This window comes from Eumetopias jubatus, unplaced genomic scaffold (assembly GCF_037043125.1).
Source record: "Eumetopias jubatus isolate StellerSeaLion01/CBP00866 unplaced genomic scaffold, mEumJub1_p1.0 scaffold_10, whole genome shotgun sequence".
Classification (NCBI taxonomy): Eukaryota; Metazoa; Chordata; class Mammalia; order Carnivora; family Otariidae; genus Eumetopias; species Eumetopias jubatus.
In genome coordinates, this window is record NW_028274816.1 from 33,089,407 (window position 1) to 33,104,271 (window position 14,865).

Sequence of the window (14,865 nt, forward strand, 5' to 3'; positions counted from 1 at the left end):
CTGCCGTGGGCATCACTGAGGGAGGCCCTTCAGAGTCCCCACCATCCACTTGGCTTCTAGGGGGAGTAGAGAGATAAGGCAGGCAGAGTCTGAGACTGGCATTACCAGTTTGCATTTTGTAAATGGCTGAGCAACAGAAGCAGGTGACACATAAATGTGGGGGTTTTGAGAATACATCAAAGCCCATACCATGAGGTTCAGTTTCCTCTGGTTCGACTGCAAAAAAAGGACAAGGGAAGGGCGGGTGGGCGGGAAGAGTATGGCAGAAGAGAAGAAAGGAAGAAAAGCTGGGATGGGGTGGGAGAGAGAGACAGGGAGAGGATGAATGAATTCAAACAGTGCTTATTCCCAGGCAATTCTATTATAGCAACTCAGAGCAGTCTGTGAGTGGAGACAGGAATAACAACTCTGCTCACGGTGAGGGACGGCAAGAGAGTTCTCGGGAACATTTTGGTCTCCAACGTTTGGGGCCTGTGTTCCTGCTTGGCCTCCGTGAGAACGTGCTTTTGGGTGCTGACGGGAGGTCTTGGCTCCCTGGCTTTGAATTTGGCTTTGTAGTTTTGCACTCCGTGTTTCTGCAAAAGCTGCACGGTGGCGAGATAGCGCACGTTGCTGGGGTTGGGAGGGCACATCGGGTTTTTCTCAGGCAGGAGGGACCAGTGCAGGCAGCACCGCTCCGGATTGGCCAGCAGGGATGTGGGGGCCACCCGGGGAGGGAAAGGCAGTGTGTCATTGCCCTTGGGGTGCTTGGCCAGCTCAATGGGTCTCTTTTCACCTTTCCCATCAACTGTTTTCAATCCATATGCACAAGCCACACACTCATCCTTTTCCACACTCAGCACCTTCTCTTCCGGCTGCAAGAAAAATTTCTTACTCTTCTTACCCAGAACATCCAAGCCGTTTGCGGGTGAAGCCTTCAGGGGAGGTAAAACTAAAAGGGCCCTGGAAGTCAAGGAGTCTGAGACGGAGGGACCTCTGCTGGGGCTTCTCGGGTCCTTGCCCCTAAGAGCCTCGGGGGTGGCCCAGTCTTCCTTGGACCAAATAAACTCCTTTATTTGCAGACTTTTTTTCTCTCCCTGACCGTAGGGGGGAAAGCAGATCTTGCTAATCTCCTTGGAGGCAGCGGTGGGGCCTGGAGGGGTCCCCTGAGTCTGGGAGGGGCTGCCTTGATCCTTCTCTGGACCCACCTCAGCCAGAGCCCCCGACCCCAACTTCTCCGCCTCGGCCTGAGGCCTGGCCTCAGCGCTCCCTTGGGAGAGACTGCCACAGAGTAAGCAGCTGCTGGTACTTTCTCCCACCTTCGCCTTTTTAAGCTTCTTCCTGGGCCAGATGCAGGCAGTTGGACAAGTCCTTCCCCAGCCTTGGACCTGCAAATAAAGCAGCACGTTACTCCCGGCAGAGCTGCTCAAACTCTAGCTGGCCAGCTGTGGCCACACCCCCATTTTGGCCATCCTATCTGAACCAATATTTTTCTTAAAATTGACTCACTTTTTTTTTTTTAATCTTAACACTATTTTAGCCTCATACTAAGTAATAACATTTGTAACAGTATTTGTTAATCTGAAATATAGCAACTGGATTTAATACTAAAATACTAAGCAAAAATATCTGTACATGGCCATCTTGATGTGCTGACTATATGTTTTTAGATGCACATCAAAATAAAGTCAGGACTCTTAAAATAAAATCAGAACTGTTTGTACTTGTCTCCCTACCAGGCTCTCTCAGACCACCAGGCTCTGTTACCAAACCCCAGGAGACTGCTGTGTGGAGGGGCTGGAGGAAGAGACAATGAACAGAGGCAGGTCCCTGAGTCAGGGTACTCCCCAGCAACCTGCGCCACCTGCCTCCCCCCACCCCCGCAATCCGTCCATGCCCAGAGTTGCCTGGCTGAATTTGCCACAAATGTCACCGTTAAATAGAGTTGCCAGATAAAAATCAGGACCACATCTGAGACATACTTAACACTGAACATATTAGGTACCGTTGACCAAAATTCAAATTTAACTGGGCATCCCGTATCTTCATTTGCTAAATCTGGCAAACTTATGTGTAAAAAAAAAAAAAAAAGCAAACATAGTTTCCATGCTTTTACTATGTTCCAGGCACTGAGCTAAGGATCCACTGGTATTGGCATTGGTTCATTTAACCCACACCACAGCACTATAATTCAGGTATTCTGATACCCAGTATACAGAGGTGGAAACTGCCGTTCCAAACGCTATTACAGCCAATGGCAAGTTCTGCCACATTCAGAAGGTCTGTGCATTCCCACGCAGGGGACAAGGAGAGGCTGTGAGGAGCCAGCCTCTGGTCATCTTGCACAAAAACATCCCTTTATCATCCTTCCCTCCTGACCTCTGCACCCTCTCACTGCATGTGCTCAGCTCCCCAAATTCCAAAGTGTGAAGCATCACTTTTTCAAAAAGTCTAGTAAGTGCCCGACACTGAATCAGGTGTTCCTGTCCTCCTCGTACAGCCCTCTGGCCAGCATTTACGGATAAGGAACTTGGAGCAACAGCACAGGAGCCCTCCCCAAGGTTAGCTGCCTATAAGTGGTGAATTTGAACCTGAGCTTTCTTATTCCAAAGTCCTAGCCCTTACCAAAGCCGTGCTGATACCTCAAATATATTCCAACCAAAAAACCCCATTTTCTTTTGCATAGTTAAGTCCTAATTCTTAGATGGCAATTATATATGGGGGTTCTAAGGTCGCTGCCCTGAGCTGCACTCTTGAGACAGCCTACGGACAACTCTCCCAGCCTACTCTTCCGGCTTCTGTTCTGGAACCTTGTCCCTTCATGTGCTGCTGAGTTGGCACTGGGTCTTCAAGAGGACCATATTGCTTGCTTCAGACCTCACTGCTCTCAACCCTGACTTCCCAGGTGACTTCCCAGCTTTTGCAGAGAAGGGTCCCAGCACATTAGCTAACAGATCCTCAGGCTAACTGGCCTCTCTACCGAAGGTGGCTTCAGCTGCAATGAGACAAGTCCCACACTCCCATACGCCCTCCTGCACCCTCCCCACCACCCTGCTCCCTCAGACAAGGGGGGATTTGTCTCCTGGCCATGCTTATGTAGCATGCCAACTTTTACTCAGCTGGATAATTATTGAGGGAAACCTAAATTCTGGGGCTTTAATCTTTCTACAGATGTTTACAGATGTTCTATTAAACAGGTGCATTTGATGAGTCAGCAAATGTTCTCTACTTGCTTGACCCTAAGAGTCATCTAAGCTGCTGCCTAAAAATCCAGATTCCTGAGCCCCACCACAACCTACTAAGCCAATACTCACAAGATGGACCTGGGCGGGTGGTTTTAAAAACACCCCAGGTGAGCCTTGGGTTGAAGCTGCTATAGAGGATCTACGTCTCCAGGGTGTTCCGGTGGCCTGGCAGGGGATCCAAGTCCAGAGATGGGGGTCAATGACACCTGGCTCTTTTGATTCTCACAGGTGGGCTGTCACAGGTAAGCTAAATGTTGGTTGCGTTGGTCTGGGTCAAAAATGTACAGCCCTGAGGCACCCCATCCTGAGAGGTCTCTTGGCTCTGCAAACATAGGCAACTCTCACTAACTGCTGCCAGCAAAGTGTTCTCTGTCCTCATTTAAATGCTGGCCCATGGGTCCCTGGCACCAGTACAGGAAGTATCAAAGGGCCACAAGCCAGGGCCGGAAGCTGGCTTTGGTGGGACAGGCCTCTGACACCCCTCCTGGGACAAGGCTGCCTGAGAAGCCAGGGAAGGCTAGTGGGCAGAGAGTGAAGAGCAATGGGCAGCAGGAAGGAGGAGGTGGCACGGCACGATCATCCTCGACAGACTGTGAGTGGCAAACATACTCTCAGCATGGGGCACATGTGGCATTTCTTCCAATTAATAGAAAATTCTTTTCCAACAGCCCTTGGATAGATACATTTCAAAGTCATTACTTTCAATAGTAAACTGAACCTTCTAAATTGGAAAGTTTCAAATCCTCAAATAGAACTGTCTGTAACCCTGCCTTAGCGGGCATGAGCCTGTGTGTACACCAGGTGGGGGTGGGGCGGTGCCACAGAGAGAGTACAAGAGGAGGGTCCTGACGACACGACTCCTTCAACTGTCAAGTGGACTTAGGGGAGTGGCTCTGCCATGTCTTGGCCTCAGTTTCCATATTTATAAAATAAACCAATTAGATCAGGATTCCTCAACCTCAACACTACTGACATTTAGGGCATGTTATGGATTGCATGACTGTGTTCCCCCAAATTCCTCTGTTGAAGCCCAAATCCCCAAGGTGATAGTATTTGGAGGTGGGGCCTTTGGAGGTTATTAGGGTTAATGAAGTCAAGATGGGATCAGTGCCCTTATAAGAGGATATAAGAGATCTACTTGCACCACGAAGGAGGGCCTTGTGAGCACAAAACAGGAGGAGGTTCCCCCACCAGAAGCCAACCATGCTGGCACCCTGATCTCAGATATCCACCCTCCAGACTGCAAGAAATAAATGTCTGTTGCGTATGCTCCCAGTCTATGGTATTCTGTTATAGCAGCCCCGAACTAAGACGGGGCTGGCTCATTCCTTGTGGTGGGGGCCATCCTGGGCGCTGTGGGATGTGGAGCAGCACCTCTGGGCTCCATACAGTAGATGCCAGTAGCACCCTCTTCCCCTCACCCTCAGTTCTGTGACAGTGCCAAGCATCACCTAAGAATCACTGTATTAGACCAAATTTCCTTACGGTTCTAAATTTAGGATTCTATTGTCGATTCCAAGAATCGTTTAAGAATAAACCCCTGGGGTTCTGAGTGAGCCATTAGGACAGAAATCCCAGGCCTCCGGGGAGCTTAGCACAGCAGCTAAGGAGCTTGGGTTCTGGAGCCCGGAAGAGCTGGATTCGAGCTCTGCCTTGGCCTCCGGCCGGGTGATGTTCGGCACACTCTTTCACCTTTTGGGTGCCTCGTTTTCCTTGTTTGAAAACTGAGGCTGTTCATAATACCTACCTCATAGGGCTGTTGAGGGGTTGGATGAATTGATGTATGTGAAGCATTTAGTCCTGTGCTTGCCAACACTCACTGGCCACAAATACCCAATGAAAGGTACCGCTCTTACCATTACTTATATTTTACCTCTATTCCTAAGGTTTCTGTATTTCATTGTTTATACATTTTTTAGTAATAATTATTTTTGGCAAAAGTAAAAGGAAAGGCTCACATCAAAACACAGACACACGAGGCACCTCAGCCAAGGAGATACTCACAGCTTCTTCCCATCCAGTTCCGATGACAAATTCGCCGGCCCTTTTATCTTGTTCAAGCGTAATGTCACTGATACTGAGAAGACAACAAACATGATACTTTTCACTTCTTTCATCTGGGCAAGGAGAGGTTAATTCTGTTTCTTCTGGGCTTTGAATTTTGTTATTTTCACTATTTTCTAACTCAGTCTCATTTTTCTGACAGAGATCCATTACTGTGATTGTGGCTGAAGGTTTTTAACATCTTCTTCCTGTAGCATGAAATGCGGGCTGAACTTAGTTTGTAATATTCATTTCTTAAAAACTGAATCAGTAACTCAGGCAAAATAACATCCAGACACATTCCAGAATAGACTGGAATATTACAAAACCATCTATTGCCGGATATTGATATAATAAAAGATACAGCTAATTGGAAAGACTAATGGATTTAATTAAAGAGCAGAGTTGGGATTGAAGAGAAGAGGACAGGGGGAGGCTAGCAGAGGCTCTGGCCCTCATCATGGGGTAGAGTGCGGCAAGGAATGTAGGTCTAAACACCCCTGCTGTCCATTCCAAAAAAGTCCAGATGCTACTGTGCTGACACCATGGGAAGTGTGGTGGGCACGTGTGACCTGGCCACTTTCCCTTCTTTTCCTTCCTGGCAACTCTGGATACCGGTCGAGGCTGGGGAGCATGTGTTCTAGGCTAGGTCGGTCTGCTCAACCTAATCCACCCTGGATGACTGAGTCCTTATGAAAGTGGACACAGACATGCAGAGAGGGAGGCCATGTGACGAGGCCCAGGGAGAAGACTACAAGCCACAGAGAGGGGCCTAGAGCAGATCCTTCCCTCACGGCCCTTGGAAGAAACCAACATTGGCCAATGCCTTGATTTCAGACTTGCTGCTTCCAGAACTGTGAAGCAGTACATTTCTGTTGTTTAAGCCACCCAGTCTGTGGTCCTGTATCAAAGCAGCCCTAGCACACTAGGACCACATGTCGTGGTAACGGTAGCAGTGGCAGTGATGATGAGGGTGATACCATCCATCCTTAAATGATGTTTTTCCAGGTTGAAAAATGGAACTTGGCATTTATAATCAGTCAAAGAGTCAGGAAAGTTGTCATCCTTTTTTTGTTTCTGGGTTTTTTTGTTTTTTGTTTTTTGTTTTTTTGTTTTTTTTTTGAGTAGACTCCACACCCAGCATGGAGCCTAACGCAGTGCTTGAACTCACGACCCTGAGATCAAGACCTGAGCTGAAATCAAGACTCAGATTCTTAACCAACTGAATCACCCATGGAAAGTTATCATCCTAATCAGGAGCACAGACTTGATTGCCAAACAGCCAGGGTTCCAATCCTATTAGTATGTATACGACCTTGGGCAAGTTACTTTTCTGGGTCCGTTTGCTCATCTCTAAGTTGGGCATGATTATAGTATCTTCCTACAGACAGAGGTTCCTCCTGGGCAACCCACAAGCTTCAGAGATGAATCCCTGGGCCTAGGCAGTGACCTCCAGTGGTCCAGCTGCATGCTGATGAACAGCCAGTGCCTTCTTGAGGATTCCCTGCTTGTAATGACACAGAGGCCACTGGGGACCACACACTTTGCTTTCTCTCACCCTAACCTGATCCCTGCCAGAAAGCCACGTGTTAAATTTTCTGTTGAGGGAGAGATCAATAACTTTTTATAACAATATCTGTTTAATTACCATTTTGGCTTTTTCACATAGGCTTAAAGTGGTATTTTGATTCTAATAAAGTTCCATTTACCTATGGAAGGTCAAATATCTTTGGACATCTTAATCTTTTCCAATATGACATCAGAGGAAATGAATGAAATCTGAAAGGAAAAAACGATATTAGGAGTGGCTAAAAACCAGAAGTGCTATTCTATTTACAAACACTGTAACTGCAAAGGATTGAAGAATCATTGATCCGAAGATGGCCCATTGCCTCAGCTCCCCAACGGCCCTATGAAAAGGATGAAAAGGTTCCATGTACTCTTCTCTCTGTCAGGTTAACCATCTCCAGCAACTTCAACTATTTCTCACATGTCATGAGAATATGTGAAATCTGAGAGGAAGACGATATTATCTCTATATCGAGACAAACAAACAGTGGAGGCCAAAGATGCGATATTGGGGAAGCCCCTATTTTGGAGTCAATAGAGGTTGGACCCAGTGAGGGCACCAGAAGTTCTAGTCACATTATATTCCAAAGTGCCAAAAGAAACCCAGGTAATGATAATATTAAATAATAAAAGTAAGAGCTGCATAATAGCTCTTACTATGTGCCAGGCATTATTATGAGCACTTTACATATTTGTTATAAATACTGCATTTTATAAGTACTTAATTCATTTAATGGAAGATTGTGGGAACAATATTGACTCCTTATGACCAAAAGTAAGAATCATCTCTGAAGTCAGTAAACATAGTATTCTTAGTCAAATGGCCAGATTACCGCATACCAGATTGCTAGGTGCTTCTCTGGAACACTGGTGTTCAAGCTGGATTAAGATGCTCCACTACTAAAATGGAATGTTGGTGGTCTTTTCCTAATTAGAAAAAAAAAAAAAAACAAACGAATTCAGTTAGTGGAAAGAACAGTCTTAATTTAAAATTTTTCTCCAATAACCATGCCTTCAAGTTGTATTGCCCATTCTTGTCTTCCGGCTCATGTAAGAGATGAGAAATAGAAGTATACAAGAAGCAATCAAAGATCAACTAAAAGAGTGGATATGTGATTTCCTACAAATGGTATGCATTCTAACTTTTATGTTGAAACGCAGACATCTGCATGGGTATAATAGCCATATTTTCCGATAGTAAAAATATGCCTAGTTTACAGAGTTGAAGTAAATCAATAGGTCATACTATTCCACTTCTTGACTTCCATGGAGTTTTGCCATCATATAACTGAGAGCTCATTACTTTACAAGCATCTTGTTTCATTCCGCTGGTGGCTCTAAAGAATAGGGTGACATCTGCAACCCTGAAACTTATGCTCCTCAGTTCCTGGTGTTCCTCCCAAAAGCAACATGATAATCCTGAAAATAAGTGAAGATGGCTATTATTTCTTCAGAAGAGAATCTCAAATTTCCTCACCTTAAGAATGCACAATTGCCTGTCAATGTCTTTAAAATGTAGTACCTGGAAATGAGGGTAATATTTCAAATGTGGTCTGGCTAGAAATGTCTATTTTGAAATCTGACTCCCTTTGATCTGAAATCTACACCTATTAATTGGACAAAGATTGCTACATGTTTAAAAAGCTATATCCCAATCTTGATTAACACTCAGCATGAGGTCAATTATAACTTCTACATTTTTCCCCATGAATTGTTAATAATCCCTGTCTTCCTCACTCCATTTACATGCCGTTAATTTTCTTTTAAAAATTTTTTCCTCTTTTTTTCCACTAGATATAGACCTCTGAATGGATCAGATCTTTCTAAAATTTCCTCTTGTTGGTTTTGGACCATTATTCCAACCTGCTTAGATACTTGCAAATCTGACTCTGACAGAGTTTGGCCATTCCTTGGCCATTCCTTCCCAATTTAAGACTTGCATTTGATGGGCATACCTCCTGTAACTTCATCTAAGTCACTGATAAAATGTTGGCGAGGAGAGGGTAAAGGACAATGCCATGTGGATATGCCTTGTACTGGGGCATTTACTAATTACCAACTGGCTGCAAATTCACCTCACTATACAATTGTCAGGCCTATGTGTATAAATCTCATCTACAGGATTCTTGATTCCATCGATTTAGGTAAACTTCATTTTTTTAAAAAAAAGACTCCTACCAAGATTTATAGAAATTTACATCTATGTCTATTAATTTTTTAAAATATTTACTGTCTATATTAGGGATGAAGAATAGGTTCCAAATTGTCGGTTCCAAACAGTCCCAACACAGCTAGAGTGTTGTGTTGAGAAGGATGTTAAAACTTGGCCACTGCAGGGAAGAGTTCTGTGGTTGATTAATGATGTCTGCCAAAGACTAAAGAGTGGTAACATACATGCCACCTAATTGCCATTGCTTATTAAAAAAGTCAGATTCCAAATGCCTTACTCTAGACTCCTACATCTGGTTGACACATTCCCAGGTAATTAATGGGGGGGGGGGATGTTGATGGGCCAGGAGAGGTAAAAAGCGCAGGACATTTAAGTCAAAAGCAAGCTATGATCCCTTAAAACTCCCTGCCACCTCCCTGGCCCTACACTGTGCCCTACACCCTCCCCCCATCTTCCTGGAAGTTTCAGGTTTAAAGGAATCTTGAATCTATGTCAGAATTTCAGATGGGCTTCTGGCAGTCTCAACTGGAATTCTGAATGGATGGGCCTGTGGATCCTTAACGTGTGTTGCGTGAAGAAATCAATGAATAGAAACACTGTTAGCTATGGTGGAAGCGAAGTTTCTGAATACAGAACTGTATTTAGTTGAGCTCCTATATATGAAGCTCATATGTATGAGCTTCAGGCATATGAAGTGGTTAAATAGGTCTTGAAGATTGTCTTGGGCATGCTGATCACTGGTAATATAGTTTCTAAAGGAAAATGATACGAAGACTTCAATCTAATTTACAATTTTGGAACACAGCTCGGCAGGGAGTTGAATCTTTGCCTCAAAGTTAAGCACATGCGCCACTCAACTTGCACAGTTTGTTCACATTTTCGGGAGTATAAATCTTATCTCTCCAAGTTACTTATCTGTGCCTTATGCTTATTACGTGCCCACAGAGCACAGCAGCTTTGATGACCCATAGAAGGAATCCTAAGGGCGTGGTTTATACAACCATCCCTCCGGATCAGTTCTTTATTCCTGCAGTCCCAGTCTCCAACCCTTCCGCTCTTTCCACTCACACCCATTCACTCACTACATGCCTATTAGATAGCTAGCTCTGGTAATAAAATAGTAAAGCCACGCGTGTCTTCTCAGCTGTCACACAGCTTACAAGTCTACATGAAAGCACAAGTCATCAAAGACACACACTCCACCTGTTGCTCCAAAAGCCCCGGCCTTTCACACCTGGCTCTTTCCTTTCCTAGAATAGGCCCTCCCCTTCCCCCAGGCTCCTTCCCTTCTTCCAAGATCCTTCTTCCTCCTCTTCATCCAGCAGTTCCTGCCGTGCCACAAAAGATGCCTACCCTTCTTTCAAGAGCTGTCCTCTCCAGCAAAACGTCCCCACTTGCCCACGAGCCCCTCCTCTTCCTCCTTTGGCTCCTCCCTCACAAGGCTCCGCCCTTTCAACAGCTCCTCCCACTGCCCCACCCATTCCTCTCCGCTCCTCCCAGGACCCGCCCACTCTTATTCCAGCCCCGGCCCACACTACCTCTCGCTTTTGCCTCCCCGCCTCGGAGGGCAGCTTCCTTTAGAACCGGGCAGGGCCTGTCGCTCTGCCGCCTGTGGAGTTGTCTGGGGCCTTGCCCCGGAGGCGGGGGAAGCGGCCGCGGCCGCTCACACCCTTCTGTGGGCCCCACGGGATGGAAGTCCCCGGGACAGTTAAGTCCCCGCCGGCAGGCGAGCGCGACAGTTGCCCTGGGTTACGGACGCGCTGGGGGCGGGGCCCGCGGGGGGTTGTCGCGGAAGTGATGCAGGGCCCGCCTTGCGTAACAAAGCTTGAGCGCGGGAGACGCCTCTGGCTGACGGCTGTGGGCACGTGCTCCCAGCAGGCTCTGCGCAGCTGCGCACCTTCCCCGCCCCAACCGCGCCTGAGGAGCGGCGGCCGGCTGTGAGCGCCTGAGGACGCGTTTGAGGTAAGGTGCAAGACCAAGCGCGAGTCAGGGAGATGGACGCAGCGGCCGGATGCCCCGCGGACGGTGGAGTTAGAAAAGAGAGGGCCGTGGGACCGGCTTCCCCTCAGAAACCCAGGATCTCACGCCCGGCACTGTTGTCGGGCCGGCGGGGGCTGAGGGGGGGGGCTCCTCTGCGCGTTGTAGGATGCTGAGCAGCATCCGTGGCCTCACCCTTTAGATGCCCGGCAACCAAGAAGGTCCCCAGCTTTGCCAGCTGTTCCCAAATTGCCCCTCCTCCAGGAGAGCGACTGCGGGCCAGAAACTTCCTAGTGGAATCTGCTCTTTAACTTTCGGGCCCCGCTTGCCTGACGGGGCAGTACTAGTTTGAATCCGCTGGCGACACCACGTCGCGCTCGTCGAACTTGTGTCGTGTTGCGGTACAACCCTGAAGGGAAGTAGCCTCACGCCCTTAAGTCAGACGACGAAGTGGGCACAGCTACCCACTGCTCCCCTCCTTTGGTCCTCGCACTTTTGAACACCTCGAGCTTCAGCCAGCGGTGGGAACCTATGGCTCAGGCCAGGTGGTTCAGTGGTGGAGCCTGGACCCAACTCACGTCTGATTCTAACGCCGGCCTGCTTTCTAGTTGTGTGTGTGTGTGTGTGTGTGTGTGTGAATAATTCTGTTGTGTAAAAGCATTAGAATGTCTTTTATAGCACTGTGATAAAGAGGCATTTGGAAAGATAGCTGTGTATTACTCCTTTTTTTTTTTTTTTTTTTTTAAACAGAACCCACAGTAGTAATTAGAATGCCTGGAAAGTCTACGGAAAGACTATTGTGTAATTATTCTGGGATGTTAGAACAAAGTACTTTTCTAGATATTACTACTTTTTTAGGTGTAATTTCTTTGCCTAAAATATGCATATTTGTATCTTGTATCTCACAACCAGGAAGAAATGGTAGGCCTTCATACTTGTAAAAACAACTGTACAAAACTGCATTACTTCATTGCACATTTTTAAAACATAAAACGTTCATAAATTTAAATGGTAGGAAAGTATCATAAATGTTGGCATTTAAAAATGTCACACCCCAGGCCACCTGGGTGGCTTAGGCAATTAAGTGTCCCAGTCTCTACTTGGCTCAGGTCCTGATCTCATGGGTTGTGAGATTGAGCCCTGCATCAGGCTCTGCGCTCACTGGGGAGTCTGCTTGGATATTCTCTCCCTCTGCCCCTTACCCCACTCGTGCACTCTCCCTTTCCAATAAGTAAAATCTTAAAAATAAAAATGTTACAACCCTTTGAAAGGTACTGAAAGAAATCTAGTAAGTTTGATACCCATCAACATCTATTTAAAAATATAAACTAAAAGGATAGAATTTTTTTCTTAAATTCATAATTTTATTTTTTTAAATATTTTTTATTTGAGAGAGAGAGAATGAGAGAGAGAGAGCACATGAGGGGGGAGGGTCAGAGGGAGAAGCAGACTCCCTGCAGAGCAGGGAGCCCGATGCGGGATTCGATCCCGGGACTCCAGGATCATGACCTGGGCCGAAGGCAGTCGCTTAACCAACTGAGCCACCCAGGCGCCTTCGTAATTGTATTCTTAATTCTACCTCCTACACAACTTTATTCTAACATTTATGGTCAAATGGTCAAGACTTAATTGAGTAGTCTTGTCAATTTGATGTGCAAAAAGAAACAAATTTGAAAGTGAAAAACACCATAAGGCGAAAAGTCCATTGTTTTTCCAGATCGAGAATTGTCTTTATCCCTACTCAGTTGACAAACAGTAGGAATGTATTAAATGTGTTGATAAATATTAATGTTGCTGGAAGTATATCGGAATGAAATGGGTGGCACTGTTCCTCCCCTCTGCAATTCTTGTATCTGGATAAACGTCACATACTGCTAGAATGAGACAGATTCAGCCCCAATTTTATTCATTTTTTAAACATATATAATCTGAGATACCTTGTTCATATGAAGATGCATATGGAAGAGGTTTTGTTATAGCAGTTTCCCAAGTTTTTAAGAACCCCTTTCCACAGAGAAATCAGTTAACAAAATTTGAAATCACCTGACTAGCAGAAGGCTTTGTTACCCACTCATTAAAGCTACTTTCTGTTTCTGGGAAGTATACCAAAAATTTTAACGAAGTATTTTACTAAATGACTCTTAATTAAACATGACTGTAAGCATGTTCTCATGAAGCACATGTGGAAAGTTGGAAGATGGTAACTGATTTCCTTTACAGTAACTGTGCCTGCACACCTTGCTTTTAAATGGGCTAGTGGTAATCACTGTTGAAGTTTAGCAGGTAAAAACCTGATAGCATGACTGAGCAGAAACATGAAGGGACAATTGTTTTGTAATTACAGACTGAATCAAGATATCAGAAGCTCTAGTAGAATAAGGTCCTAGAATTGGCCAAGGAATGTTTCAAGAACAGAAAGATGGAGGCAAGAGATAGATGAAAACTGTATTTTCTATTTAATTTTTCTGTGAACCTAAATCTGGCCTAGAAAGGGAAAATACTGATGGGGCTAGATAGTAGTAAAGCCATTTGCAGGGAAGAACTTAATCTCCTTGTAAAGTGAGGGCCCTTTCTGAGGAAGGCATATGTGTGACTGGGTCTGAAAGAATAGTGATTGTTAAGCAGTAATAAGGACAGTTACATGGGAGAGGGAGAGGGAACACAAGCAGTGGGAGTGGGAGAGGGAGAAAAAAGCCTCCCTGCGGAGCAGGGAGCCCCATGTGGGGCTTCATCCCAGGACCCTGGGATCATGACCTGAGCCGAAGGCAGATAGATGCTTAACCAACTGAGCCACTCAGGTGCCCCAAGATTTATTTATTTTAGAGAGAACACAGAAGCAGGGGGAGGGGTAGAGGGAGAATTTCAAGCAGACTCTCTGCTGAGGTCAGAGCCTGATGCAGGCAGATCCCAGAACCCTGAGATCATGACCCCACTGAAACCAAGAATCAGATGCTCAACCAGCTGAGCCACCCAGGCGCCCCTAGTTTTTTTTTTTTTTTTAAGATTTTATTTATTTGAGAGAGCGAGAATGAGAGAGAGAGAGCACATGAGAGGGGGGAGGGTCAGAGGGAGAAGCAGACTCCCTGCTGAGCAGGGAGCCCGATGTGGGACTCGATCCCGGGACTCCAGGATCATGACCTGAGCCGAAGGCAGTCGCTTAACCAACTGAGCCACCCAGGCGCCCGCCCCTAGTAGTTTCTTTCTTAAAACTTAACATTGTCAACTTCTTTAAACTTGGGGAGGTGATAAAATTTTTAAGGTGATAAAAAGATTTTTGTAATACCTCTAGGGTAACCTGTTCTGTTTCTTGAGTTTTAATTATTAGCAATCATTACTCAAAACCTTTATTAAAATGCTCTATTAAGACCAAAACCATTCAAAAGGAATTATGAGGTCAAGGAAATTAAATTCTCTCTTGATTTACTGTTTGGAAGGCCATTCAACGCCTGTTATTTTTGGCAGCACTACGATACAAATGAGGGTTGAAATGGTTCTGTATTCTAAATAGCAAGAGAGCAAGTTGCCATACTGTTCAGCTCTTTGAAAAAGCTCAAAGGGAGCCTAACAAAGCAAGCATGTGTCTTTGGGAAAGGATGGGAGAATAAAAACTGCCCATCTCTTTCAGATTATAATCACTGATGTCCTTTCACTCTGGAATTGCCATTTTTGCATACTTCCCTCCTTTAGAACATTCATTCTCCCTCCCTACCATCCCTATTCCAGTATAAGTATTTTTATAGTAACACTAGCTAAAGAACTGATAAAGAATGGACCAGGAAATGTGAAAATCCTAACCATGGATTTTTAAGTGTCCAGCTCTTTAAGTGTCTTACCCTCTCTACTACCTTTCTTTCCTGTGAAATGGTGGTATTTATGGATCTG

The 14,865-nt window shown here is 45.6% G+C and overlaps 1 protein-coding gene across 2 annotated transcripts; it reads right to left on the reverse strand.

The window, feature by feature from the left end:
* Positions 1-246: 246 nt before the first annotated feature.
* Positions 247-10,699, reverse strand: CUNH16orf46 (chromosome unknown C16orf46 homolog). 2 transcript variants are annotated; one of them, XM_028092681.1, is made up of 5 exons: positions 10,545-10,699; positions 7,677-7,763; positions 6,977-7,046; positions 5,229-5,476; positions 247-1,367 (listed from the first exon to the last, which is right to left on the reverse strand). In XM_028092681.1, the coding sequence occupies exons 4-5, from the start codon at positions 5,436-5,438 to the stop codon at positions 372-374; spliced, it is 1,206 nt and encodes a 401-aa protein (XP_027948482.1). In that variant the 5' UTR covers positions 5,439-5,476; positions 6,977-7,046; positions 7,677-7,763; positions 10,545-10,699; the 3' UTR covers positions 247-371. The 2 variants fall into 2 exon arrangements, with proteins under 2 accessions (XP_027948482.1, XP_027948476.1); XM_028092675.1 differs by lacking the exon at positions 10,545-10,699 and adding an exon at positions 10,360-10,413.
* Between the last annotated feature and the right edge of the window lie 4,166 nt (positions 10,700-14,865).

Excerpts from the sequence above, each read along its gene's own strand:
- CUNH16orf46 (XM_028092681.1), bottom strand. The coding sequence starts at position 5,438 with ATGGATCTCTGTCAGAAAAATGAGACTGAGTTAGAAAATAGTGAAAAT. Across the intron at positions 1,368-5,228 it reads GAACTGGATGGGAAGAAGCT|GTCCAAGGCTGGGGAAGGAC; the intron begins GTGAGTATCTCC and ends CTTTATTTGCAG.